At 40.5% G+C, this 23,133-nt stretch overlaps 1 protein-coding gene across 1 annotated transcript in view; it reads left to right on the forward strand.

The window, feature by feature from the left end:
* ALK (anaplastic lymphoma receptor tyrosine kinase) overlaps positions 1–23,133 on the forward strand; it is a 1,400,642-nt gene that overhangs the window by 1,220,699 nt on the left and 156,810 nt on the right. Inside the window, exon 12 of the mRNA XM_006835167.1 lies at positions 21,949–22,111. Coding sequence (XP_006835230.1) covers positions 21,949–22,111 — 163 coding nt within the window. The remainder of the gene's footprint in view (positions 1–21,948; positions 22,112–23,133) is intronic.

A 23,133-nucleotide genomic window follows, 5' to 3' on the forward strand; every position in this document is an offset into this window, starting at 1 on the left:
CCTACACAGAGTTGCCATGAGTCGGCACTGACTTGACAGCATTTGGCAAGAGCAACAACAAATATCTACAGAAACAGGTTGCCACATCTTTCTCCTATGGAGGAGCTGGTGGGCAGCCAAGCACTTAACCACTGCACCACCAAGGCTCCTTGGGCCGCAGACATCACTAGCATTGGTGTCACTCAGAGTAATAATTCCTGTGTCACCGCCCTCCCACCATGGACTGCCTGGATTCAATATACCAGATCATATTGAATCAGTAATGTGGCTTACTGGGCTGCTCACCACCACTTCAGAAGTTTGAATCTACCAGGCATTCCACAGGAAAAAGATGAGGCTTCCTGCTCCTGTAAAGATGTCATTGTTGTTAAGTACCAACGAGTACTTATATAACCCTGTGTAATGTTTCCAAGGAGTAGCTGGTGAGTTTGAACCATGGACCTTGTGGTTCAAACCAACCTTGCTGTCCAGTGCTTTATCACACAGAGCCACACCAGGACAAACTCGGAAACACTATACAGGGTCACTATGAGTGGAATCTAGTGATGACACACAACCACCACTACCAATACCATTATCAATTTTAATCATAAAATAGTATGTGATAAATATAGTCGAAAATTATTTAAATGCAATATTTCTTAGATTATCTGAATACCAACACCAAAAATTGTTTTGAAACATCTTTGTACATTGAATTACAACATTATTAGTTAGATTATTAGTATAACTGAACAGAAGCCTATTTTTATTTTTCTCCTTTTCCTATAATTATTAGTTCATGCTTTTTAAAAAAGCTATTATTATAGGATCACCAATATTACTTGCCACAGTACTGTAACTAAAATTTGACAAAATTTTAAAACTACCAGCAGCAATGAAAATAAGAGTACATGCTTATAGCACATGGAGATGAAACTACATAGTTTCAAAGTGTCATTATAACTGGGTAATAATGACAGCTCTGTTTAGCTTGCATGTCTATCTACACATCCCATCATAGATTGTGGATTTACTTCTCCTGCCTTTAACTCTTATACTCCTTTCCATGAATATAACAGTGCCTACAAAGCACAAAGTTATGAAAACTTCTTAGCCATACCAACATGTTGAAAGAATGAGTCACTGGACCTGGGGGCTCAGGACCATAGTCTTGGGAGACACTAAGATCAATTGGCATAACATAGTCCACAAAGACTACTTACTCATCCTGCTTTGGTGAGTAAGCTCCTGAGTGGCCATCTACTGGTCTTTCTCCATCTGGAACAAGGATGAGTGAAGAAAATAAAAAATGCATGGAAACAATTAGTCCAATGGACAATGAGAATCTCAGTCTCCACAACTCAGAAAAATTCAATGGTGCCCGCCTACCACTACCAACTTCTCTGAAAGAGATCTCATTAGAAAGTCCTGGATAGAGTGTAGCAAAACTCAAAATCACAAATAACAATAGTAACAATTATTAAGACCAGGCTTGCTGATCAGATAGAGACTGGTGAAAGCTTCAAAACTCTGTTCTTTAGTTACCCATCAGGCCTGAAATTGAATTCACCCTTGTGGATCAATTTTCAGCTAAACAATAGGCAGGTCTCTAAAGAGAAGCAATAACATTAGCACTACTCAGAATAGTCAGGTGTTTGCTCAAGGACAATGTTCAGAAGGGTCAAGAAAGAAAGAGGAAAGCAAAGGGGGAACACAGGAAGTAAGGAAGATAAATGATGCTACATTGTGGGGATTATAATCAATGACAAACAAAATGTGTATGAATTGTTGAAAGGAACTCTGACTTTTTCTGTAAAGCTTCACCCAATTTACAATAAAAGGTAAAAAAAAATAAAAATAATTTTTTTTTTTAAATTACCAGAGCACGTTACAAAGTTAAAAAGTTTACTAGCATCAGGTTTTAGCCTTGTAGGTATATTAATACGTGTAAACTGGGCTTACACACACACACACACAAAATGGTTTTGTTGTAACTAATTACAAGGATGTATTTATTTTTAAAATAGTATATTTCTGCTGAAATAATGCACAAAATAGTTATAAACAGTCATTCTGGAGTTACCCACTCTGACAGTGTCACCCAATCTGCACCCACTGTGTCCCTTCAGTGATTCTACTGCCCTTGCTAATGAGAAGAACTCAGCATTTTCTTAAAGATACCAGGGCTCCCTGTATTTCAGTTACATGCACATGTGTAGATACATGCTAACGTGTGGATACATGCAAGTGTGTGTACAAGGTTCTCCAGAACCTAGCCACCCTCTACTGTGTTAAGAAACGAAATACCTTGCAACAAAACATCTACAAGGGAAGTTCATGGAAATCCCCTCATATTTATACTGCTAGAACTCCTCTGGTTAACCCATCCTATATCCCTGGGTATAATATGACCTTGAATTTTTCCCACCTGAATTTAGAGATCATGTGAAGAACAGATTTGATCTATTAAACACTAAAGACCGAAGACCAGAAGAGTAGTGGGATGACATCAAGAACATCATACATGCAGAAAGCAAAAAGCCATTAAGAAGATAGAAAGAAGGAAAAGATCAAATGGATGTCAGAAGATACACTGAAACTTGCTCTCCAGCATAGAGATGCTAAAGCAAATGGAAGAAAGAAATGAGGAGCTACAAGAGCTGAACAGAAAATTTCAAAGGTCAGCTCAAGAAGACAAATTTTACAACGAAATGTGCAAAGATCAGGAGTCAGAAAACCAAAAGGGAAGAACACACTCAGCATTTCTCAAGCTGGGGGAACTGAAGCAAAAATTCAAGCCTCAACTTTTGTTATTGAAGGATTCTCTGTGCAAACTATTGAATGATGCAGAAAGCATCAAAAGAAGATGGAAGGAATAATGAAAGGAAATGGTTAATGTTCAACCATTTCAAGAGGTAGCATATGATCAAGAGCCAATGATACTGAAGGAGAAAGTCCAAGGTGCATTGAAGGAATTGGCAAAGAACAAGGCACCAGGAATTGATGGAATAAAAATTGAAATCTTTCAAGAAAATGAGGCGGTACTGGAGGCACTCATTCATCTATGCCAAGAAATTTGGAAGACAACTGTGTGGCCAAATGATTAGAAGAGATCCGTATTTGTGCCCATTCCAAAGAGAGGTGACCCAACAGAATGCAGAAATCACCAGACAGTATCTTTGATATCCCATGCGAATAAAGTTTTACGAAAGGTAATACAGAAATGGCTACAAGCATAAATTGACAGAGAACTTCCAGAGGTTCAAGCCGGAATCAGAAGAGGCCATGGAATGAGGGATATCATTGCTGATGTCCAATGAATCTTGGCTGAAAGCAGAGAATATCAGAAAGACGTTTACCAGTACTTTATTGACTACACAAAGGCTTTCAATTGTGTAGATCATGACATGCTATGGACAACATTGAGAAGTATGAGTATTCTGGAACACTTAATTGTGCTCATGAGGAATCTGTACATAGACCAAGAGGCAGTTGTTCGAACAAAACATGGGAACACTGAATGGTTTAAATTTAAGAAAGGTGTGTGACAGGGTTGTATTCTTTCACCATACTTAATCAACCTGTATGCAGAGCAAATAATCCAAGAAGCTGGGTTATATGAAGAAAAACATGGCATCAGGATTGGAGGAAAACTCATTAACAAACTGCAGTATGCAGATGGTACAACTTTGCTTGCTGAAAGTGAAGAGGACTTAAAATACTGATGAAGATATGTTAATATGGATTGCATCTCAATGTAAAGAAAACAAAAATCCTCACCACTGGACCAATAAACAAACTTCTGATCAACAGAGAAAAGATTGAAGTTGTCAAAGACTTCGTTCTTCTTGGATCAACTATCAACACTCACGGAAGCAGCAGTCAAGAAATCAAATGACGTACTGCATTAGGCAAATCTGCTGCACAAGATCTTTTTAAAGTGTTGAAGAGCAAAGATGTCAGTTTGAGGACTAAGGTGCACCTGGCCCAAGCCATGGTATTTTCAATAACCTCATATGCATGGGAAAGCTGGGCAGTGAATAAGGAAGACTGTAGAATTGATGCTTTGGAGTTATGGTGTTGGAGGAGAATATTGAAAGTACCATGGGCTGACAAAAAAACCAACAGATCTGTGTTGGAAGAAGTGCAACCAGAGTGCACCTTGCAGGCCAGGATGGCCAAACTTCGTCTCTCATACTTCAGACATATTGTCAGAAGGAACCAGTCACTGAAGAAGGGTATCATGTTTGGTAAGGTGGAGGGTCAGAGGAAAAGAGGAAGACCCCCAGTGAGATGGATTGGCAAAGTGGCAGCATCAATGAGCTCAAGCGTGACAACAATTGTGAGGTTGGCCCAGGACTGGGCAGTGTTTCATTCTGTTGTGCATAGGCTTGCTAAGAGTCAGTGCTATAATATATAAGTACAGGAACTCCAAAAGACCAAAAATGTTCATATTACCCTCAATATGTATGATTTACCCCTTCTGACTACTCAAGTAGATTTGGGAGCTGGTATTTGGTATACTTTTTCCTTATTTTTCTGTCTTGTTCTGTTCTTTATTTTCCTTTATCAAAGTATATTAACTGCCTCCGATGCCATCTGAACTGTTTTCGACTCTGGAGATAAAGCAGTGAATAAAATAGGCTAAGCCCTGCTCTCGTAGAGTTTACACCCCAGTGAGGAAAACAAGCAATAAACAAGAGTACACAAAATGTAATTTCCAATAGCGATGTTAAAGGGATAGATGTGATGGTGGCAGACTAGCGTTGATATGTCTATATGTGTCATTTTTGATAGAAATGCTGAGGAATCAAACTTTGCGTTTCTTCAAGTGTGAGTCAGTGTAGACCAAGAAAACACTATTTCTTATTATTCAAGTCTTACCTTTTACTCCTAAGCTGGTGTGACTGGGAAGAAACTCTTAAGATTTCCTCTAAACATAGATAGACCTCTCACAACCACTAAAGACTTTCACCAGGAAGTATAGGAGAGAGGACAGGTTGGGTGAGAAAAGGCAGCATGCCTAGGCTAAGGAAACTGAGCCAGGAAGAGCAACTCAGATGCTCTGTATTTGAAGGAGAACAGACAGAAGACCACACTGCAATGAAACCTGGTCTTAAACCAGGCTGGCTCTTCTGTTCAGGAGAAAGCAGCAGAAGTCAGCAGTATTTTTGATTGCAGGTAGGTAGAAGATCTTGATTCTGAAAATCTCTACTCAGGTTGAAGTCAGGCCCAGGCAGTGGCCAGGGTCACAAGGAAGACCCAGTTCTGCAGCAAAAATTATTTTACAGGTGACTACTGATGTTAATTTAGTTGTCCAATAATGACTACTGCTATTAGTTAGAACCTAATGTTTTCAGGCCCCGTCTCTGTGACCCTCTTAACCCTCTTGACCATCTCCAACCATCATCACAAACAAGAATGAGAGGAAAGGCCAGGGGGCAGGCTTGCAGAATGTGTCCTTTGGTGGTTTAAATGATTATATATATTCCTGAGTGATTTTGTGTACATCCCCACCCTGTCTCCAAAAAATAAATAAATAAATAAACCCAGAGGGAATAGAAGCAAATACTGTTGAATGGTGATACACAGAGGAGATTGTAATCATTGCAATGGAACAATGAGTATAAAACTGATGTTCCCCCATATAAACTATCACTCAATTCACAATAAAAACATAAAAAAAAGAGAGAGAGAGAAGAAAATGCCTCTTCTCTTCTTTTCTCTAGCCCTCAAAGTTTACTACACCTTCTCTTTTCGGTCTACCATTTAGTACTGTTTGCCCCCCTACACACACACACACACACACACACACACACATACACACACACCTTGTGTGTGTCCCAGTTCTACAAATCACCTAAGAGAGCTTGGGTCCTGGGCCCACCAAGTGTTACATTTGTTCTTTTATGCTCCAAATCAGCTGGCCCATGTACTGCCTACCCTCTATCTGCCCATTTGTCAGGGCAATTATAGTAATTGTTGCTGTGGTTTAGTGCTCTTAAATCGATTCTGACTCATAGCGACCCTGTCATAGGGTTTCTGAGGAACAGCTGGTGAATTTGAACCTCCAACCTTGTGGTTCAAACAGACCTTGCAGACTAGTGCATTATCCCACTGTGCCACATCCTAAGTGCTCCATAAAGGTCTCACTCTTCATGAATTTTAAGCAAGCAAGTGAGGACTACTAAGAATAAAGTAGAGAGGGTTTGGACCTCCCATACTGTTGGTTATCTCTCAGGAACCTAGTAGACTTAGTAACATAATCTTTATGGCCATGGGCTAGACCAAGGTCTTCTCTCCTTGGCCAACAAACATCAGATGAGTGCAGAAGTCAGGGATCATTGCAGTACCTGAGCTGCTACTGGAAACACCACCTCTTCCCACTTCAGCTTTAAAATCAAGTCCATAACATGTAACCCTAGGATGTGTGAGTCCACAGCACACATCTTAACATCAAATACTTTCTCAACACAACTCTAGCCTGAAGCCAACTTAGGAATAATCAAATTAGCCTCGAGACCTCTCTTAACTTAATTTTTACAGCTCTACTTTCAGGATAGTGTTTTTCCTGTGACCTTTTTCTTCTCTCGTGTGTTGCTAACTTCCCTCAGGGAGCAGGGGGTGGCTGAGAACACCACAAGGCAGTCATCACAGAAGCCATTACAAACTCCTTCAGATTGCCAGTGTCAGAGCTGTTTAGAATCATTTGGTCCTGAAAGCAGCTTTTATCTCAACAGCCCTGACTTGCTGCCCCTATGGTAGGGAACTTACTCAACTCAGGACTCCTCTCCTAGAAGATATATCTACCTCCCAGCAGGGAAGGGTGTGGCCTCTGGGCTTTGTTACCCAAAATACATCAGTTAAATCAAGGAGTCTGCCTTCCTAGAGGAATGGTGTGAGAAGCAAAGGAGACAAAGATATAAAAATAAAATAGATGTAATGTGTGTGAGCACATTGGGTACAAAAGGTAGAACTGGTGGTGTAATTATTGTTGTTAACAAAAATAGGCAAAGGAGACATGATCAGAGATCTTTGCCTTGAATCCCAGATTGAATCTGAAAAAACAAACTAGAAGTTTCATCAACTGAACACTATTGTGCACTAGAAGGGGAAACATGAAGGACCACTCCTCAGCCTCCAGTCTGCTCTGTGACCACAAGCCATTTGATTAATTTCTCTACATGATCTTATGAGATCAAAGTAGTCATCTTTCCTCCTCTCCTTCCTACTGATCTAAAATATTTATGTCTGGAGCCAAGGGTTCAAGTTTATTGAAAATAAGTTCTGATGGAACAGTGGCTAAGTGCTTGGCTGCAAACTGAAAGGTCAGAGGTTTGAACCATTGGTGCTTCCATAAACCTTATGGCTATACTATGTCCTATAGAATCACTATGAGTCAGAATCAACTCTATAGCAATGGGATTGTTGGTTTTAAGCTTACTAAAGGACAGAGGTGCTACATAAAAGTACTATAATTAAAGAGTTATATAATTAAAGAATTAAATCATAATGCCATCTTTTTATCTGAGATTGGTGGTGGTGATCATATGCTATCGAGTCAGTTGACTCATAGTGACCCTGTATAGGATTTCTAAGGCTGTAAATCTTCACAGGAGTAGAAAGCCTCTTCTTTCTCTCATGGAGCAATTAGAAGATTCAAACTAATTTGCAGTTAGCAGCCCAGCTCATAATCCACCATGCTACCAGGCCTCCCAGTGTTTTCTAATATGCTGTCCACCAAATATGAATACCAAAATATAAATACTCTAAAACTAGGCAATAAAACCTTCCTACAAATTTGTTTGAACTGCAAGGTCAGTGGTTCAAGCTCACCAGCTGCTCCTTGGAAACCCTATACAGGGTCGCTATGGGTCTGAATCAACTGAACGGCACTTAAAAACAACAAACAGCTAGCTGCCCCTCAGTCTGATACACAAAGTAATCTAGAACTTCACTCACCCAACACTGAGTGGAAACCGAGATTAAACATAGAAAGACACATTAAAGTAATGAGAAGGCACAGTTGACAACAGAGAGAGAAAAAGGTGAATCAGCATGAAATCTTTATACCTAGGGCCATTTAGTGAAGGGGCAAATGACCCTAAAAAACTCACTACATGACTCCAGCTATAAAGATTTTATTCAAACTCATCAAAATACTAAAGAGTGAGGAAAAGCAACCAGTAAACCTGTGCAGTATCCGCATTTGTAAGCAAGAAAGGAGTGGAGAGCAAAAGGCTGCCTTATGAGCCTCGGAACAGGAAACCCCCAAAATAGCCAACAAAATACCTGGAAATGGTTCAAGTCAACTTGAGAACTGCTGCAGAGCAAGGAGAAGCTTTGCCAACCCCTAGCCCCCAAATCCAATGATGTGTGAGGACAAGGGGCCCACAGGAAGGTCTGAAAGTTACAGACAATCTTGCCACTAGGGCTCCTTTCTAGGAAAGGGCCCACACTGAGACATTTCTGAGACTGGAATCAATATTGAATTGCTGTAAACTATCAAGTCGGTTCTGACTCATAGCAATCCTATAAAGGGCTTTCAAGGAGTGACTGGTAAGTTTGAACCACTGACCTTGTAGTTAGCAGTCCCATGGTTACCCTAGGACAGGGATAATAGAAATCTATATAATCAGAGACTGTTGTTGTTAGGTACGGTTGAGTCGAATCTGACCCATAGCGACCCTACGCACAAAAGAAAAAAATACCTCCCAATTGGTTATGGGCCATCCTCCCAATTGCTGCTACACTTGAGTCCATTGTTGCTGACACTGTGCCAATCCATCACATTGGGGTGTCTCCCTTCTTTTTTGCTGTCCCTCCACTTTACTAAGCATGATGTTCTTCTCTCGAGACTGGTCCTACTGCTAATATGTCATTCAGTACTATTGGCTCTTGATCATATGCTACCTCCACAAATGGTGGAATATAGACCATTTCTTTTGGGTACCATGAGTCTATGTATTCTTTTGATCTTATTTTGATATTTTCTTCATCGTTCAATATTTTACCCATAGAATCCTTCATTATTGCAAGTTGAGGCTGAAATTTTTTCCTTAGTTCTTTCAGCTTGAGAAATGCTGAGCATGTTCTTTCCTTTTGGTTTTCTAACTCCAGACCTTTGCACATTCCATTATAATATTTGACTTTATCTTCTCGAGCTGCCCTTTGAAATATTCTGTTCAATTCATTTACTCCTCATTTCTTCCAGTTCCTTTAGCATCTCTACACTGGAGAGCCAGTGTCAAAGTCTCTTCTGACATCCATTTTGGTCTTTACTTTCTTCTTTGTCTTCTTAATACCCTTTTGCTTTGTTCCTGCGTGATGTTCTTGATGTCATCACACAACTCTTCTGGGTTTTTTTGAGTAAAAAGAGACTATCCAGATAACAATGGGGGAAGGAAACATCTAGAAATCCCAGAAAGCAAACTGTCACTTTTTTTATACTATATAAAAACAAGACTAGAGCTAGCGCTATAAAGCTAGAAAAGCTCCTAAAAGCTTTTTCACATAAAAATGCATAACAAAGAAATATCAAGGTCAAAATGTAATAAGAAAAAAAAGATCATAAAAGTAGAATAACAACCTCACAGAAAATAAAAGTAAGCAAGAAAGATAGGTAGGCCCACATAACAGATCAGAACTATAGCCTTTTATTTAAAATGAGCTAAAATACATTAAGTCAATGACTCAAGGCATGGAGAATAGCATAAATCAGTATTAGAAATATGGTGATAAAACTCAGAAAAGAATTTGAAATAAAAGAAAATTATTTCAGAAATGAACACAAAAACAAATAAACACAATAGCTAATGGATTATGAGGAGTTGAGAGTTAAAAGAGGACATTTTTATAAAATCACAGATGATATATAGCAAAGAAAATCCAACATTTGGATAATAGGAGGCCTTGTGTGTTGGGATGGGGGGCAGGGAGGCAGGGGCAGAGAGACAGTGGAAGTAAAACAAATGCTTAAAACTGTAATTCAAGAAAAAAACATTTTTACTGAAGCTACTTACTAAAATACACCCATGTGTCCCTGAGAATATTGACCCAGGATAAGTGATATTCATATTCTGATAAAATTGCTGGACCATAAAGAAAAAGAATAAAAAAATTAGGCACCTACACAAATACAACATGGTTTATTAAAGATTATTTTATTTATTATTTTAGATTATCACCAGATATTCACTTTATTAATTTAGATTAGCATCAGAATTTTTTATAGTAACACTTTATACTAGAAGAAAATGCAGTGATATATTTAATACTTTCAAGAGAAAAAAATATTTTTAACATCCAAGAACTCAAGAAACATGGTTCTCATGAGACATTCCTAAGGAATCTACTTGAAACCAAGCCTAAGACAACCAATTAACTAAAGAAAATATTGGCATCCGGACTGATGTGAACATTAAACATACAGAGCTATGAATAAATAAGGACTAAAGAAAACTGAGTATCATATACAATGGCTAAATGCCCAGGGTCCAACTACAAAAAAAATTAAAAAAGACTAAATTACATATACTAAAAACAGAATTTTAATTTCTCTCCTTTTTTATATTGATGTTCTTGTTAAGTGCTTCTGACTCAGTTCTGACTCATAGCAACCCTATACAAGGTTTTAGGAGCAACCGGTAGGTTTGAACCACCAATCTTGTGGTTAGCAGTCCAGTTCATATCCTATACTACCACACCAATAGTAATATATAATATTTTTACTCTGATAATGTTGTGTGTATAATGAAGGATAAAGTAAACAAATAATTTATAATATTCTAATGTTGTCATCCTGTGTTCTATTCTTGAGAACCAAGATTCTCAGTGTGGGAAAAAAAAGATACATATGTATCTTTTAATATAGTTGTTGTTGTTGTTGATGTTGTTAGGTGCCATTGAGGTCAGTTCCTACTCATAGTGACCCTACGCACAACAGAATGAAACACTACCCAAATCTGTGCCATCCTCAGAATTATTATGTTTGAGCCCATTGTTGCTGTCACTGTGTGAATTCATCTTGGTATAGTTGGGCCTCCACTGTACCAGACGCGATGTCCTTCTCCAGAGTGTGGACCCACCTGATAATATGTCCAAAGTATGAGAAACAAAGTCTCCCCATCATGACTTCTAAGGAGCATTCTGGCTGCACTTCTTCCAAGACAGATTGTTCTTTTGGTAGTCCACAGTACTCTTAATATTCTTCTCCAACATCATACATCAAATGTGTCAATTCTTCTACAATCTTCCTTATTCATTGTGAGCCTCCTGCATGTGAGATGATTGAAAATATTGAGGTTTGGGTCAGGCTCACATTAGCCCACAAACTGTTACCTTTGCTCTTTAATACTTTAAAGAGGACTTTTGCTGCAGATTTGTCTAATGCAATGCTTCATTTCCTTTTGTGATTGCTGCTTCCACGAGTGTTGATTGTAAATCCAAGCAAAATAATGTCTTTGACAACTTTGATTTTTCTCCATTCATCATGATGTTATGTATTGGTCCAGTTGTGAGGATTTTTGTTTTCTTTACATTGAGATGTAATCCATATCGAAGACTGTAGTCATTGATCTTCAACAGCAAGCAAGGTTATACCTCTGCATGTCACAGGTTGTTAATGAGTCTTCCTCCAGTTCTGATGCCAAGTTCTTCTTCATATAATTCAGAAAAAGGTTAAATAAGAAAGCCTGTAGTTCTGAATTTGAATTGAAAGTATTAATATGAACTCATGAGGTATTTTATCTTATGAGGGGGGTTCAAAAAAACTCATAGAAAAAACAGAATGAAAAGATAATGCAATTTTCCCACAAACTTTTTGAAATCCTCTTCCTTGTATATGTGTGTATGTTGTGGTGGTTGTTATGTGCCATGGAGTCGGTTCCAATTCATAGTGACCCTGTATAGAGTTTCCAAGGCTGTAAATCTTTACAAGAGCAGAAAGCCTCATCTTTCTCCCATAGAATGCCTGGTAGTTTCGAACTGCTAAACTCCTTAAGTTTAGCAGCCCAGCTCATAACCACTACACTGTCCTTAAGGCTAGCAGCCTAACTCATAACCAACCATGTTCATATGTACTTTATGTATATGTGTGTTGTCGTTGTTGAGTGCATTGAGTTACTTCCTACTCATAGCAACCCTGTATAGGGTTTCCTAGGAGCGCCTGGTGGGTTTGAACCACCTTGTTTCTGTATACAGAGGGATATATACACATGTACATATAAATATGTATTTCCTAGTGTATCCACTACAGAAACCTAGTAACAGTTACCAACTCCAGAGCAATAAGCCTCCTTAGCATCCAAACTGGGTCCTTGAAAATACCAATTCCCACAAAAACGCACCAGGATTTGTACAGGAAATGACTGATTACCAGTCTGGAAAAGGAACACTTTGTTGCACCAGATAATAAGGAAGCATTCAAAGACTGCTAGAGTCATGTAAAAAGGACTCTGGAGGTTACTGGCAGTCAAAGATGGAACAATTTGAGCTTCCAAAAGGATAATAACTGTGATTAGTTAAAACTCAAAAATCTGTTTAAATTTAGGATGTAAAAAATTAATTGGTCAACCATAACTTTTTATAGAATGACAGAGAACCAGTTCACATACTGATTATGAGAGAAAGAGAGAGAGAGAATCATGTAGCTATAACTGAATAATAAGAAAGTATTGGTCATTTACCCTGCCTTTTTTATATGAACTGTACCCTGGGTAACCAAAAGCAGATGAGGGGAAGCAGGCAAAGTCTCCAGTGAACACTTAGACAAGTACTTTCTGATCTTCTTTGTCCTTGCAACAGATCAAAAATGCAAGCTAGGATTTCCAAAAACAGAAGGATCTACTATAATAATACATATCAGGTGGTCCAATTCAGTAATTTCTCTTTTAAATGAAAAGTTTACTAATTTCAGTGCTTAACTAATTTCAGGGCCATTATCAGATTGATTATATGGAAAAGGGCATTGTTTCATTGTTTAGAGTTGAGACAGATGATAGAAATGTTTTACTCTCACAATGGCTACAATATGTACCTTATTTCATCCCAATGAGGAGAACAATATATTGATTATCGTCAGGTACTCAAAAAAAAAAAAAAAGTAAATTTTCTAATTTATAATAAGGGATGCTAAAGTACATATTTCTGAGCCAGTGAATGATTTTATTTACTTGGATGTTTTTCATGATTCTTATTTAAAGGGATCTAGGGTGACCATCTAACTGTTTCAGAATTCTGTAGCTCTAATGAAGTTTAATGCAATCAGTGGATACTGATAAAATTCAATTCCATGGATCAGAATCAAAATGGTAGAAATGATCCACATAAGTCATTGAGTGCTGCTGTGTGGTACAATACCCATAAGCCTTCAGCATTAAACACTATTGTGATTAATAGTGATAGTTGAGAACTTATATTCCTTTGTACCACACTTTATTTCTTTACATTGAATTGAGAAGATGAGATGGCTTAACAATGGTAATAAAACCAATACAATCGCTGTCTAACCTATTTTTTTTTTAGCATGATACTGTATATTACTAATTGATTTGTTTCTTCTTGGAAGGTGCTGCAATATCCTTAAAATGAAACCTTGTGCTTAATGGATTTTTCCTTACTCAGTTGCCTATAACTAATCAGCATTTGATATTTGTGGGCTCTTTATACTACTTAGATGTGAGTGAGTATTAAACTAGGTTTCCAATGTGTGGCCTATGTAGGAACAAAATTAAGCAGTTCTTTTTTTTATTGTTTTCTTTCATAGAAGAGGTTCATACAATAGTGGGTGGTTTTTAAGGAAGAGGAAAGAGCCAAGCTTTGTTCCTCCCCTGACCCCAGTTCAGCCTTTTAGTCTTCTCCTTAGAGACCCTTTGATCCTTCCCAAGCTCCAAATAGTCTCAGGAACAGGGACATCTGCAGACTCTCTGCAGGGGAAATATGGGGATACCCTCAGATTGGCAGCATTTCACCAAGTCTGCCTCCGTGCTAATCTTACTACGACCTTGACGATGTCCTCTCCAAAATCCAAAGTTTTACCTTACTGTTTAGGACCTAGTCTCTAGTCTCTCTCTCTCTCTTTGTCTGTCTCTCAATACCTTGTAAGCATCCCACTTACTGGCTTCCCCTTTTGACACTTCCTGGCTCCTGTATGCCTCTCTGGGACACCTTCTTTCTTTGGCTGCTACACCTGGCCCTCTGGAGTCTACACTGCTAACCTAAGCTGCTGTTGGAGCCACAGTGGGACTTACTGGGACTGATGATCCACCCACCATGGTACTGTGTCTGGTCCTCACCTGTCCCCTCATGGTGACCTGCCTACTCTCTGGGCCCAAGCAGCCTTGCACTCATCTGTCCTAGCTTTAACTGAACTCCAGCAATGTGGATTTGAAAAAGAAAATAAAAAGCCAAAAAAAAAAAACAGGCTTTCAGGAAGATCCCATGAAGATTTTCTCCATTAAACTTAGACTCAGAAAAACTGCGCTTAATTCTTGACTTGCCCAATTATCATGCCTGTATACACAGGCCAAGGAGCTCTGGTAACGTAGTGGTTACAAATCGGGCTCTGAACTTCAAGAAACTACCAGCTATTCTTCAGGAGAAAGATGAGGTGTCCTGCTCCCATAAATATTTACAGCCTCGGAAACCCTGTACAGGGTTGCTATGAGTTAGAACCAACTCCATGGCACGTAACAACAACAACATACCACATGCCATCTTCTCTGGACTTTAGTTTCCTATGTTTTAAAGGAAATATTAGAACTCTATTTCTAGGGCTATGAGGATCTCTGGTAGCATAGTGGATATGAGTTGGTCTATTAACCTCATGGTCAGCAGTTTGAAACTACCAGCTGTTCCACAGGAGAAAGATGAAGCTTTCTGCTGGTGTAAAAACTTACAGCCTCAGAAACCCTATGCTAGATCGCTATGAGTCGGAACTAACCCCACAGCACATCACCACCACCACCACTTCTAGGGCTATAGGCTTAAGCAAGATCGTATACCTTGGGGCATGCAATACATGTATGGGAGCATCATGCACAGTGCACATCAAAGGTTTTGCTCCCTTCATGTGTAGACTTTACTGCTCCGGTGTCTAACATTCAGAAGGCACCCTCACCCAAAAGGAAGTACAAACAAGTTAGGAAACAAGCAGTTTCTTCCTGGGGATCAAAGCTCACTTTGGCTTCCCCTAGAATCTCTGTCACCAAATCTCTTGCTTCCCATGTTCTAGACCTGCCTGTCTGGGTCAACAAGGTTATGCCCAATACCTCTTACCCTCAGTAATACTTCTGAGTGTCAACCTAGCTTCTGCCTTTCCTCTCAAAGTCCTAACTCTACTTCCCTTGGCCTAAAATTCATGTCTATCCCAACATAAGCACCTGCCAGATCTTCCCTGCTTCTAGGGTTCCCTGTTTCAGATGCCTCCGGTGGTCTCTCCTAGACCCTTAGCAATTAATACCACCAGGCTCAGAGCTGTAGCCCAGCCCTTGGGTAAGGATTTGGAAATGAATATAGTCTATTCCCAGCAAACTTCAACCCAGTGCTCTAGGAGGGAGGCCAGAAGTCCAGCGCAGTATTGAGCACCTTCAGACAGGCACTGGAAATAACGCTGAATAAGTGACTGGCTCCTTATACAAAACCACAGGTATCCACAGTACTAGTTACCCAATCTCAAGAAGCATATGTTGACACTAAAGACAGTCCTGAGAAGGGCACATAGGATAGCCGAGGGACTAGGAACTCATGCAGGAAGAATCTGAAAAGATTGGAAGCTTCAAGGCACAAAACTGAGGAAGTTTGATCACCACCAAAAGATCCTTGGACAGGAAAGGAGGAACCATTGGTTCTGGTTCCTTCTCCAATGCAGACTGGCTCAGAAAAATCAGATCCCTTATCCAGGATGCTCTTTCTTTATCTGGTAAATAAGGTGGGTTGAACTAGTTCACAAATCTGTTCAACAGCAGATTCTTCTGAGAAGACTTTTGCAGAACGCAAATATTTCTCTTCCCTCCCCACAACACCTAGTCAGAATCTACAAAATATGTATAATTATGACTCTGGAATCTGTATTTTAAAGGCCCTCAGGTGGTTTAGAAAGCACTGAATTCAGTGATCGCCAAGGTTACATCTTGTTGTGATATTCGATGATGTCTGTGAGATACCGGAGAAAGTGAACAAAGGGAACCCATAAGATGAAGTAGGAACAGGACAGTCTTGCTTGATGGGCAATAAACTCAGAAATTCCATACTCACAAGAGGTAGTGCTGGTGGGAAACATAAATTGGTTTCAAATGACTTTGGGCAGGTTTATGAGGGTCACAGTCATCCGAAGGAGGAGGAAAGACCACCATGCCTTGAAGGCTGCTGGGAGCAACAGAATGAATGAATCATGGGCTTGACCTGGAATAGCAAATCCTCCATTCCCATGGAACCCACTTTAGAAAGAGTTCTATCCTTGAATTTTTCCATCAGAGACTACTGAAAAGAAAAACAAAATTTTGTGTATAGAAACCACCTGAGACCAATATATATAACCATTGGTTTGGGAACATGTAGGTCTCTTTATTAAGAAACAGCCCTACAGTTCTTCCTTTCTGGAAAAGGGGACATAAATCTTGAGATTGGGTGTCTCTACTTCCCACAGTCAGAAACTGAACATGAAGCTATATACTTTTAAATTATATTCTTTATGCATCTCTAAGGAGCTCTGGTAGCATAGTAGCTATGAGTCAGGCTGCTGATCACAAGGTCAGCAGTTTGAAACTACCAGCCGTTCCACAGGAGAAAGATGAGGCTTTCTGCTCCTGTAAAGATTTACAGTCTCAGAAACCCTGTACAAGGTCAGTCGCCATGAGTCGGAACCGACTCCATGGCACACCACCACCGCCATCATGCATCTCTAGTGCCAAATGTTGGAGTCCTGGGTGGCACACATGGTGAATGTGCTCAGCTGTTCATTGAAAGGTTAAAGGTTCAAGTCCACTTAGAGGTGACTCAGATAAAAAGCCTAGTGGTCTTTGTCTGAAGAATCAGCCACTGAGTACCCTATGCACACACATGGGATCACCGTGAGTCAAAGTCGACTCAAAGGCAATGATTGTGCCAAGCACTTTGCACTGTTGTTGTTGTTAAGTACTATTGAGTTCGTTCCAATTCATAGTGAACCTGAAGGGTTTTCAAGGAGCAGCTGGTAAGTTTGAACCACCAGCCTTGTGATTCAAACTGACCTTGCAATCTAGTGCTTTATCCTACCACACCATACCAGGACTCCAGTTTGCATTGGTGGTGGTGTGCAGTGGAGTTGGTTCTGATTCACAGCAACCCCATACAGGGTTTTCAAGGCTGTAAATCTTTACAGGAGCAGAAAGCCTCATCTTTCTCCTGTGGAACAGCTTGTAGTTTCAAACTGCTGACCTTGAGGTTAGCAGCCCTGTTTGTAACTGCTATGCTACCAGAGCTCCTTCCACTTTGCGTTAGGGCATCATTTATTTATCACAGAAATTCTACAAAGTAGATATTATTATCTTCATTTGTCCAGATTAAGAAAGAATGACTCAACAAGTTGTGTAATTTGCCCTGGAGCTCACAGCTAATAAGCAACAAGAACCAGGTTGAGGAAACTTGGCGCATCTGAATCCAAAGACCCTTCTTGTCTTCCTACCTCACCAGATGCTCCAACTGGCCAAAGGTCCAGCATTTTTAGCAACATCTCAGAATCTTCATAAAAGTGTTAACCTAAGCAGAAGTTAGAAGTGGGTCCCCCTGAAGGCGAGGCTTAGGCAAGTGAAAAGCCCACACCTTTATCTTTCTTCTCCATCACTCTCTTGAGAAAAAAATTTTTTCATTTCCAGGAGTGAATTAACTAGATGAAGTGCCAGGATTCTTCAGGGTTCTTGCTGAAGGCACAGACCATCTGCACAACAGGCTTCTAAGAGATGGAGATTGTGCAAGGAGTAGAATTCTCAACTCTTTTTCCAATTTTACTTTTTCTCCCAGTCCCCCTCCTCATCATCATTGGGTTTAAATTCTCGGGTACTGCTGACTTGGGATCTGTATCCTCAGAATCTCCTCTGGCCACAGTTCCTGGTGTCAGGGGCAGCAACAGCCTTGGGCAGGAGTCATTGGTACAATTCACACTTTTATAATCTTGAAACTTACAATAATCTTCCATATCCTTTAATTCGAGATAAAGAACTTGATCAAGTTCCCACAATTGATCATTGATGACTGTACCACCCAAACCAGATGTTCTTACTGATTTCAAAGTCCCCGTTCTTTCAACTTCACCCCTCTAGGTATAAGCCACACATATGATATGCACACTGGAAAGCATAAAATAATAACTGTCCCAAAGAGCTCTGCTCATATTCCTTAAACTCAGTCCTTTGAATTAGCAGGCTAACTCTTTATAATGCAAATAGATCAGAAGTTCACACTTAGCATTCACATCCATAGATAGAGCTGCAGCTCACCTTCTAGCCCTTGGAATGAACTTCAGAAACCAAATAGAAATCAGCATCTTCATCTGAAAAATAAAGCCCAGAAAAAGTTGAGGGCACAGTGTTGTTGGTAGGAATATGCACTGGAATCCCAACTAGAACCTTACCCTCCTTGGCCAACAAGGTCCATCTGCAAAATATCCCACTGCAAGGGTGGTCCAGTCTTGTGACTATCGAGACTGCCCATTTTAATCTCAATCTCTTTTCTTAAAAATTAGCAAATCAATTTAATCTTCCATTTTGCATCATTATATTAGTTGAAGGTTTTCAAAGGAAATTTTCGTTTTCGTGAACAGAGTTATGTGCACCCAAGTTCATTCTCCCAACAGAATTTCACCTATTCTCTTTTGTTAAAGAGAAATCATTTCTGCAATCTTATAATGAGATTTATCAAGAAATAATCAATTTTATTTATCAAGAAATCCCTTTTTAAAAAGTTTCTGTGGGTGTGGAAATGTTAGACTTCTGTCCAACATGAGGTAGGACAGCTCCCCAAGGTCTGGACTCACTGAAAGACAGAAGGTTTGAAAAGAAAAGAGTAGGGCTAAGTAGATGGATGAGGTCTGTGTTTTGTGTTCTTGTGTTCTTGTGGCACTCACTCCCAGGAGGCCACATGAGGATAAGAGATCATTGGGATGAGGACAGAGTACCAGGAAGTGAGTGAGGGGCTCACAAAGGGAGAATGTGTACCCCAAAGACAACTTAGACATTTTCCCCATTTTCAATACTCTGCTGGATAAAGACCTAGAAAGCTACTTTCATGGTGTTTGCAAACATGACTTGATGGTAAATAAGGAGGCTGTTGTCATTATGTGCTGTTGAGTCAGTTCAGAGTCATAGCAATCCTATATACGGTTTCAAAAGAGCAGCTGGTAGCTTTGAATCGGCAACCTTGCAGTTAGCAGTCTAGTGCTGATCCTACAGTGCCACACCAGGACTCCAAATATGGAGGCTAGATCCTACTAAGACCTGTTAGGAAATGTCTGACAGACATACAGACAGACCCAACAAGTTCGAGACTGTGCTGGATCCCGCAGCCAATGGTGGGGTAATGGAACTGATGATAAGCCCCGTTCACTTTGCAATCTTCTCCAAGCTAAGAGAATCCTCGATGCAGATGTCAAACCTTTGGGAGTAGGCTAGGGGACATCACAATAGCACAGATTGAGCACCTACTGTTTGCTGAGCACTGAGCTGGACCCTCTGAGAGACCCACATCGGTCCCAGATGAAAGGGGTCTTCTCCCTGTCATTGGAATATTGCTGGGCCCCTCCAGCGTTTTTCCCCCTTACTAACCTATATCATTTCATCAGTAAATGTTTTAAGTCCTCTTCACTTTCAGCAAGCAAGATTGTATCATCTGCATGTCACAGGTTGTTAATGAGTCTTCCTCCAATCCTGATGCCACATTTTTCTTCATATAACCCAAGTTCTCAGAGTATTTGCTCAGCATACAGGTTGAATAAGTACGGTGAAAGAATACAACCTTGTCGCACACCTTTCTTCATTTTAAACCATTCAGTGTTCCCATGTTCTATTCGAACAACTGCTTCTTGGTCCAGGTACAGATTCCTCATGAGCAGAATGAAGTGTTCCAGAACACTCATACTTCTCAATGTTGTCCATAGCTTGTCATGATCCACACAACCGAAAGCCTTTGCATAGTCAATAAAGCACAGGTAAACTTTGCTTGCTGTAAGTGAAGAGGACTTAAAACATTTACTGATGAAGATCAAAGAGCATAGCCTTCAGTATGGATTGCATCTCAATGTAAAGAAAACAAAAATCCTCACTACTGGACCAATAGACAACATTCTTATCAATGGAGAAAAGATTGAAGTTGTCAAGGACTTCATTCTTCTTGTATCAACTATCAACACTCATGGAAGCAGCAGTCAAGAAATCATATGATGTATGGCATTAGGCAAATCTGCTGCACAAGACCTTTTTAACCAGAGGGGGCAGGGAGGCAGGTTTGTAGGATATACCCTTTGGTTGGTTGATGATTCATAGAGGGGATTATAACCATGACAATGAAACACTATACGATAGGATGAATGTAAAACTAATGTTCTCCCATGTAAACTATCACATAATTCACAATAAAACATTTAAAATAAAATAAAAAAGACCTTTTTAAAATGTTGAAGAGCAAAGATGTCAGCTTAAGGACTAAGGTGCATCTGACCTGAGCCATGGTATTTTCAATAACCTTATATGCATGTGAAAGCTGGATAGTGAATAAGGAAGACCGTAAAAGAATTGATGCTTTTGAGTTATGGTGTTGGCAGAGAATATCGAAAGTGCCATGGGGTGCCAAAAGAACCAATAGATCCACTTTGGAAGAAGTGCAGCCAGAGTGCTCCTTGGAGGCCAGGATGGCCAAACTTCATCTCTCTTATTTCGGACATAATGTCAGGAGGGACCAGTCACTGGAGAAGGATATCATGTTTGGTAAGACGGAGGGTTAGAGAAAAAGAGGAAGACCCCCAATGAGATGGGTTGGCCAAGTGGCAGCATCGATGGACTCAAGCGTGGCAACAGTAGTGAGGTTGGCCCAGGACCAGGCAGTGTTTTGTTCTGCTGTGCATAAGGTTGCTATGGGTCGGTACCAACTTGATGGCACCTAACAACAACAACCTATATCACACTTGATTGCAGCCCTTTTGATCTCCCTTAAAATCCACCCACTGCCATAAAGTTGATTCCAACTCATAGAGACCTTATATAGTTCTATATAGAACCTTATAGTTCTAAGACTATAAATCTTTACAGGAGTAGACAGTTTCATCTTTTCCCCTCAGATGGGCTGGTGGTTTGTAACCACTAACCTTGCAGTTAGCAACCCAATGCTTAACCCACAGCACCACCAAGACTCTTTGTGACCCCCCCCCCCGTTGTTGTTGTTAAGTGCTACCAAGGCAGTTCCAACTCAAAGCAACCCTATATAGGGTTCCCAAGTAGCAGTTGATGAGTTTGAACCATCGACCTTGTAGTTAGCAGTCCCATGCTTATCCTACAATGCCACACCAGTAGACCATAAAGGTCCTTGGGTGAGGTAAGTGGTTTGCACTTGATTAGTAATATAAACATTGGGAGTTCAAATCCACCCAATAGTGCCTCCAAAGAAAGTCTTGGTGATCTGCTAACACAAAGATTGTAGCCATTGAGTTGAGTTCACATACATAACTCAGTATGAACTTGATGGCAGTGGGTTTGGTTTGGTGTTTGGTTAGTAGGCTGTAAGTTTCTTAAGGCCAAGGTCCAATTCAGTTCCATCTTGGTATCTCCCCTGATATCTGACATAGGATCTGGCACATAGAAGTTTACATGACTGATCAGTAAGAGTTTCCTATCCCAAACTTGGTGCCATCTTGGAAGGTGGGATTTGGAGCATGAAGTAGCTACCCCAGGGAGAAGGGATAACCAGACTAAGCAAGTAACTCCCTGTCTTCTTGTGTTGCAGTTCACTGGCTGTTTACCACATGTGGAGCAAGTGGACCTCATGGCCCCACGCAAGCACAATGCAACAATGCCTATCAGAACTCCAATGTGAGCGTGGTAGTGGGGAGCCAGGGCCCCCTGAAGGGTGTCCAGATCTGGAAGGTGCCAGCCACGGACACCTACAGGTATGTACGGGAGATGGGCAGGAGGCCAAGGGGCAGCCTTGTCCTCCTGAAGATGCTCTGTGTCCCTCTGGGTGCATACTAAGCTCAGAGACCACAGCCTGGCCCCAAAGGAGCTGTAGAAGGACTGGAGATGAGGCAACTTGGGGGGCCGGAATATGGTAATCAAAGAAGATGTGCTCTTTTTCCTCACAGAACCCTCAGGGTTGTTTGGGAAAACAATATGCATGCAGAAGTTACCTTCAGAACATGTTCTATCTTTATCATTAATAATTAAAATTAAGGCATACTGTTCTTTAAGTATTACTTGGCACTGTTCACATGAGGCTATGGGGAGCAAAATTATGGCATACATGCAAGATGCTGTTCTTACCCTTGGACCTCCTTGCTGGGACATCCCTGGGAAGTAAAGCAAACTATTCACTCATTCTTAACCCCCTCCTCATCCCAACCCTAGCCCCACAGTAACAAACATATAGAGTAAGTAAGGCCAGACTGCCCGGAGGACGGCTCCACTGCACCACTTTGAGGACAGGTCTTAAAGCAAAGCTAATGTCAAGGCTTGTGTCAAACAGTGGTCCTCAAATTCAAATTCACTGTGCATCAGAATCACCTGCGTTGTTGGGGTGACTGACTCAGTAGGTCTAGAGTGGAATCTTGGGGTCCTGGTGTGGCACTGTGGATTAATGTGCTGGACTGCAAAGTCAGTTTGAACTACAAGGTCAGCAGTTCAAACTTGCCAGATGCTCTTCAGAAACCCTATGCAGGGTTGCGATGGGTCAGAACTGATTAGAAGGCAGTTAACAACAAGGGTAGAATCTTGAGAATTTGCATTCCTAACATGCTTCCTGATCCTGCTGCTGCCTGGTCCGGGACCACACTTTGAGAATCACTGAGCAAGAGCAAACCCTTGATTTAAATAATCCCAGAGCTCTGGTAGCGTAGTGGTTACGAATCGGGCTGCGAACCTTAAGGTCAGCGGTTCGAAACTACCAGCTGCTCCGCGGGAGAAAGATGAGGCTTTC

Source organism: Chrysochloris asiatica, unplaced genomic scaffold, assembly GCF_000296735.1.
Source record: "Chrysochloris asiatica unplaced genomic scaffold, ChrAsi1.0 scaffold00016, whole genome shotgun sequence".
In the NCBI taxonomy this organism is placed as follows: Eukaryota; Metazoa; Chordata; class Mammalia; order Afrosoricida; family Chrysochloridae; genus Chrysochloris; species Chrysochloris asiatica.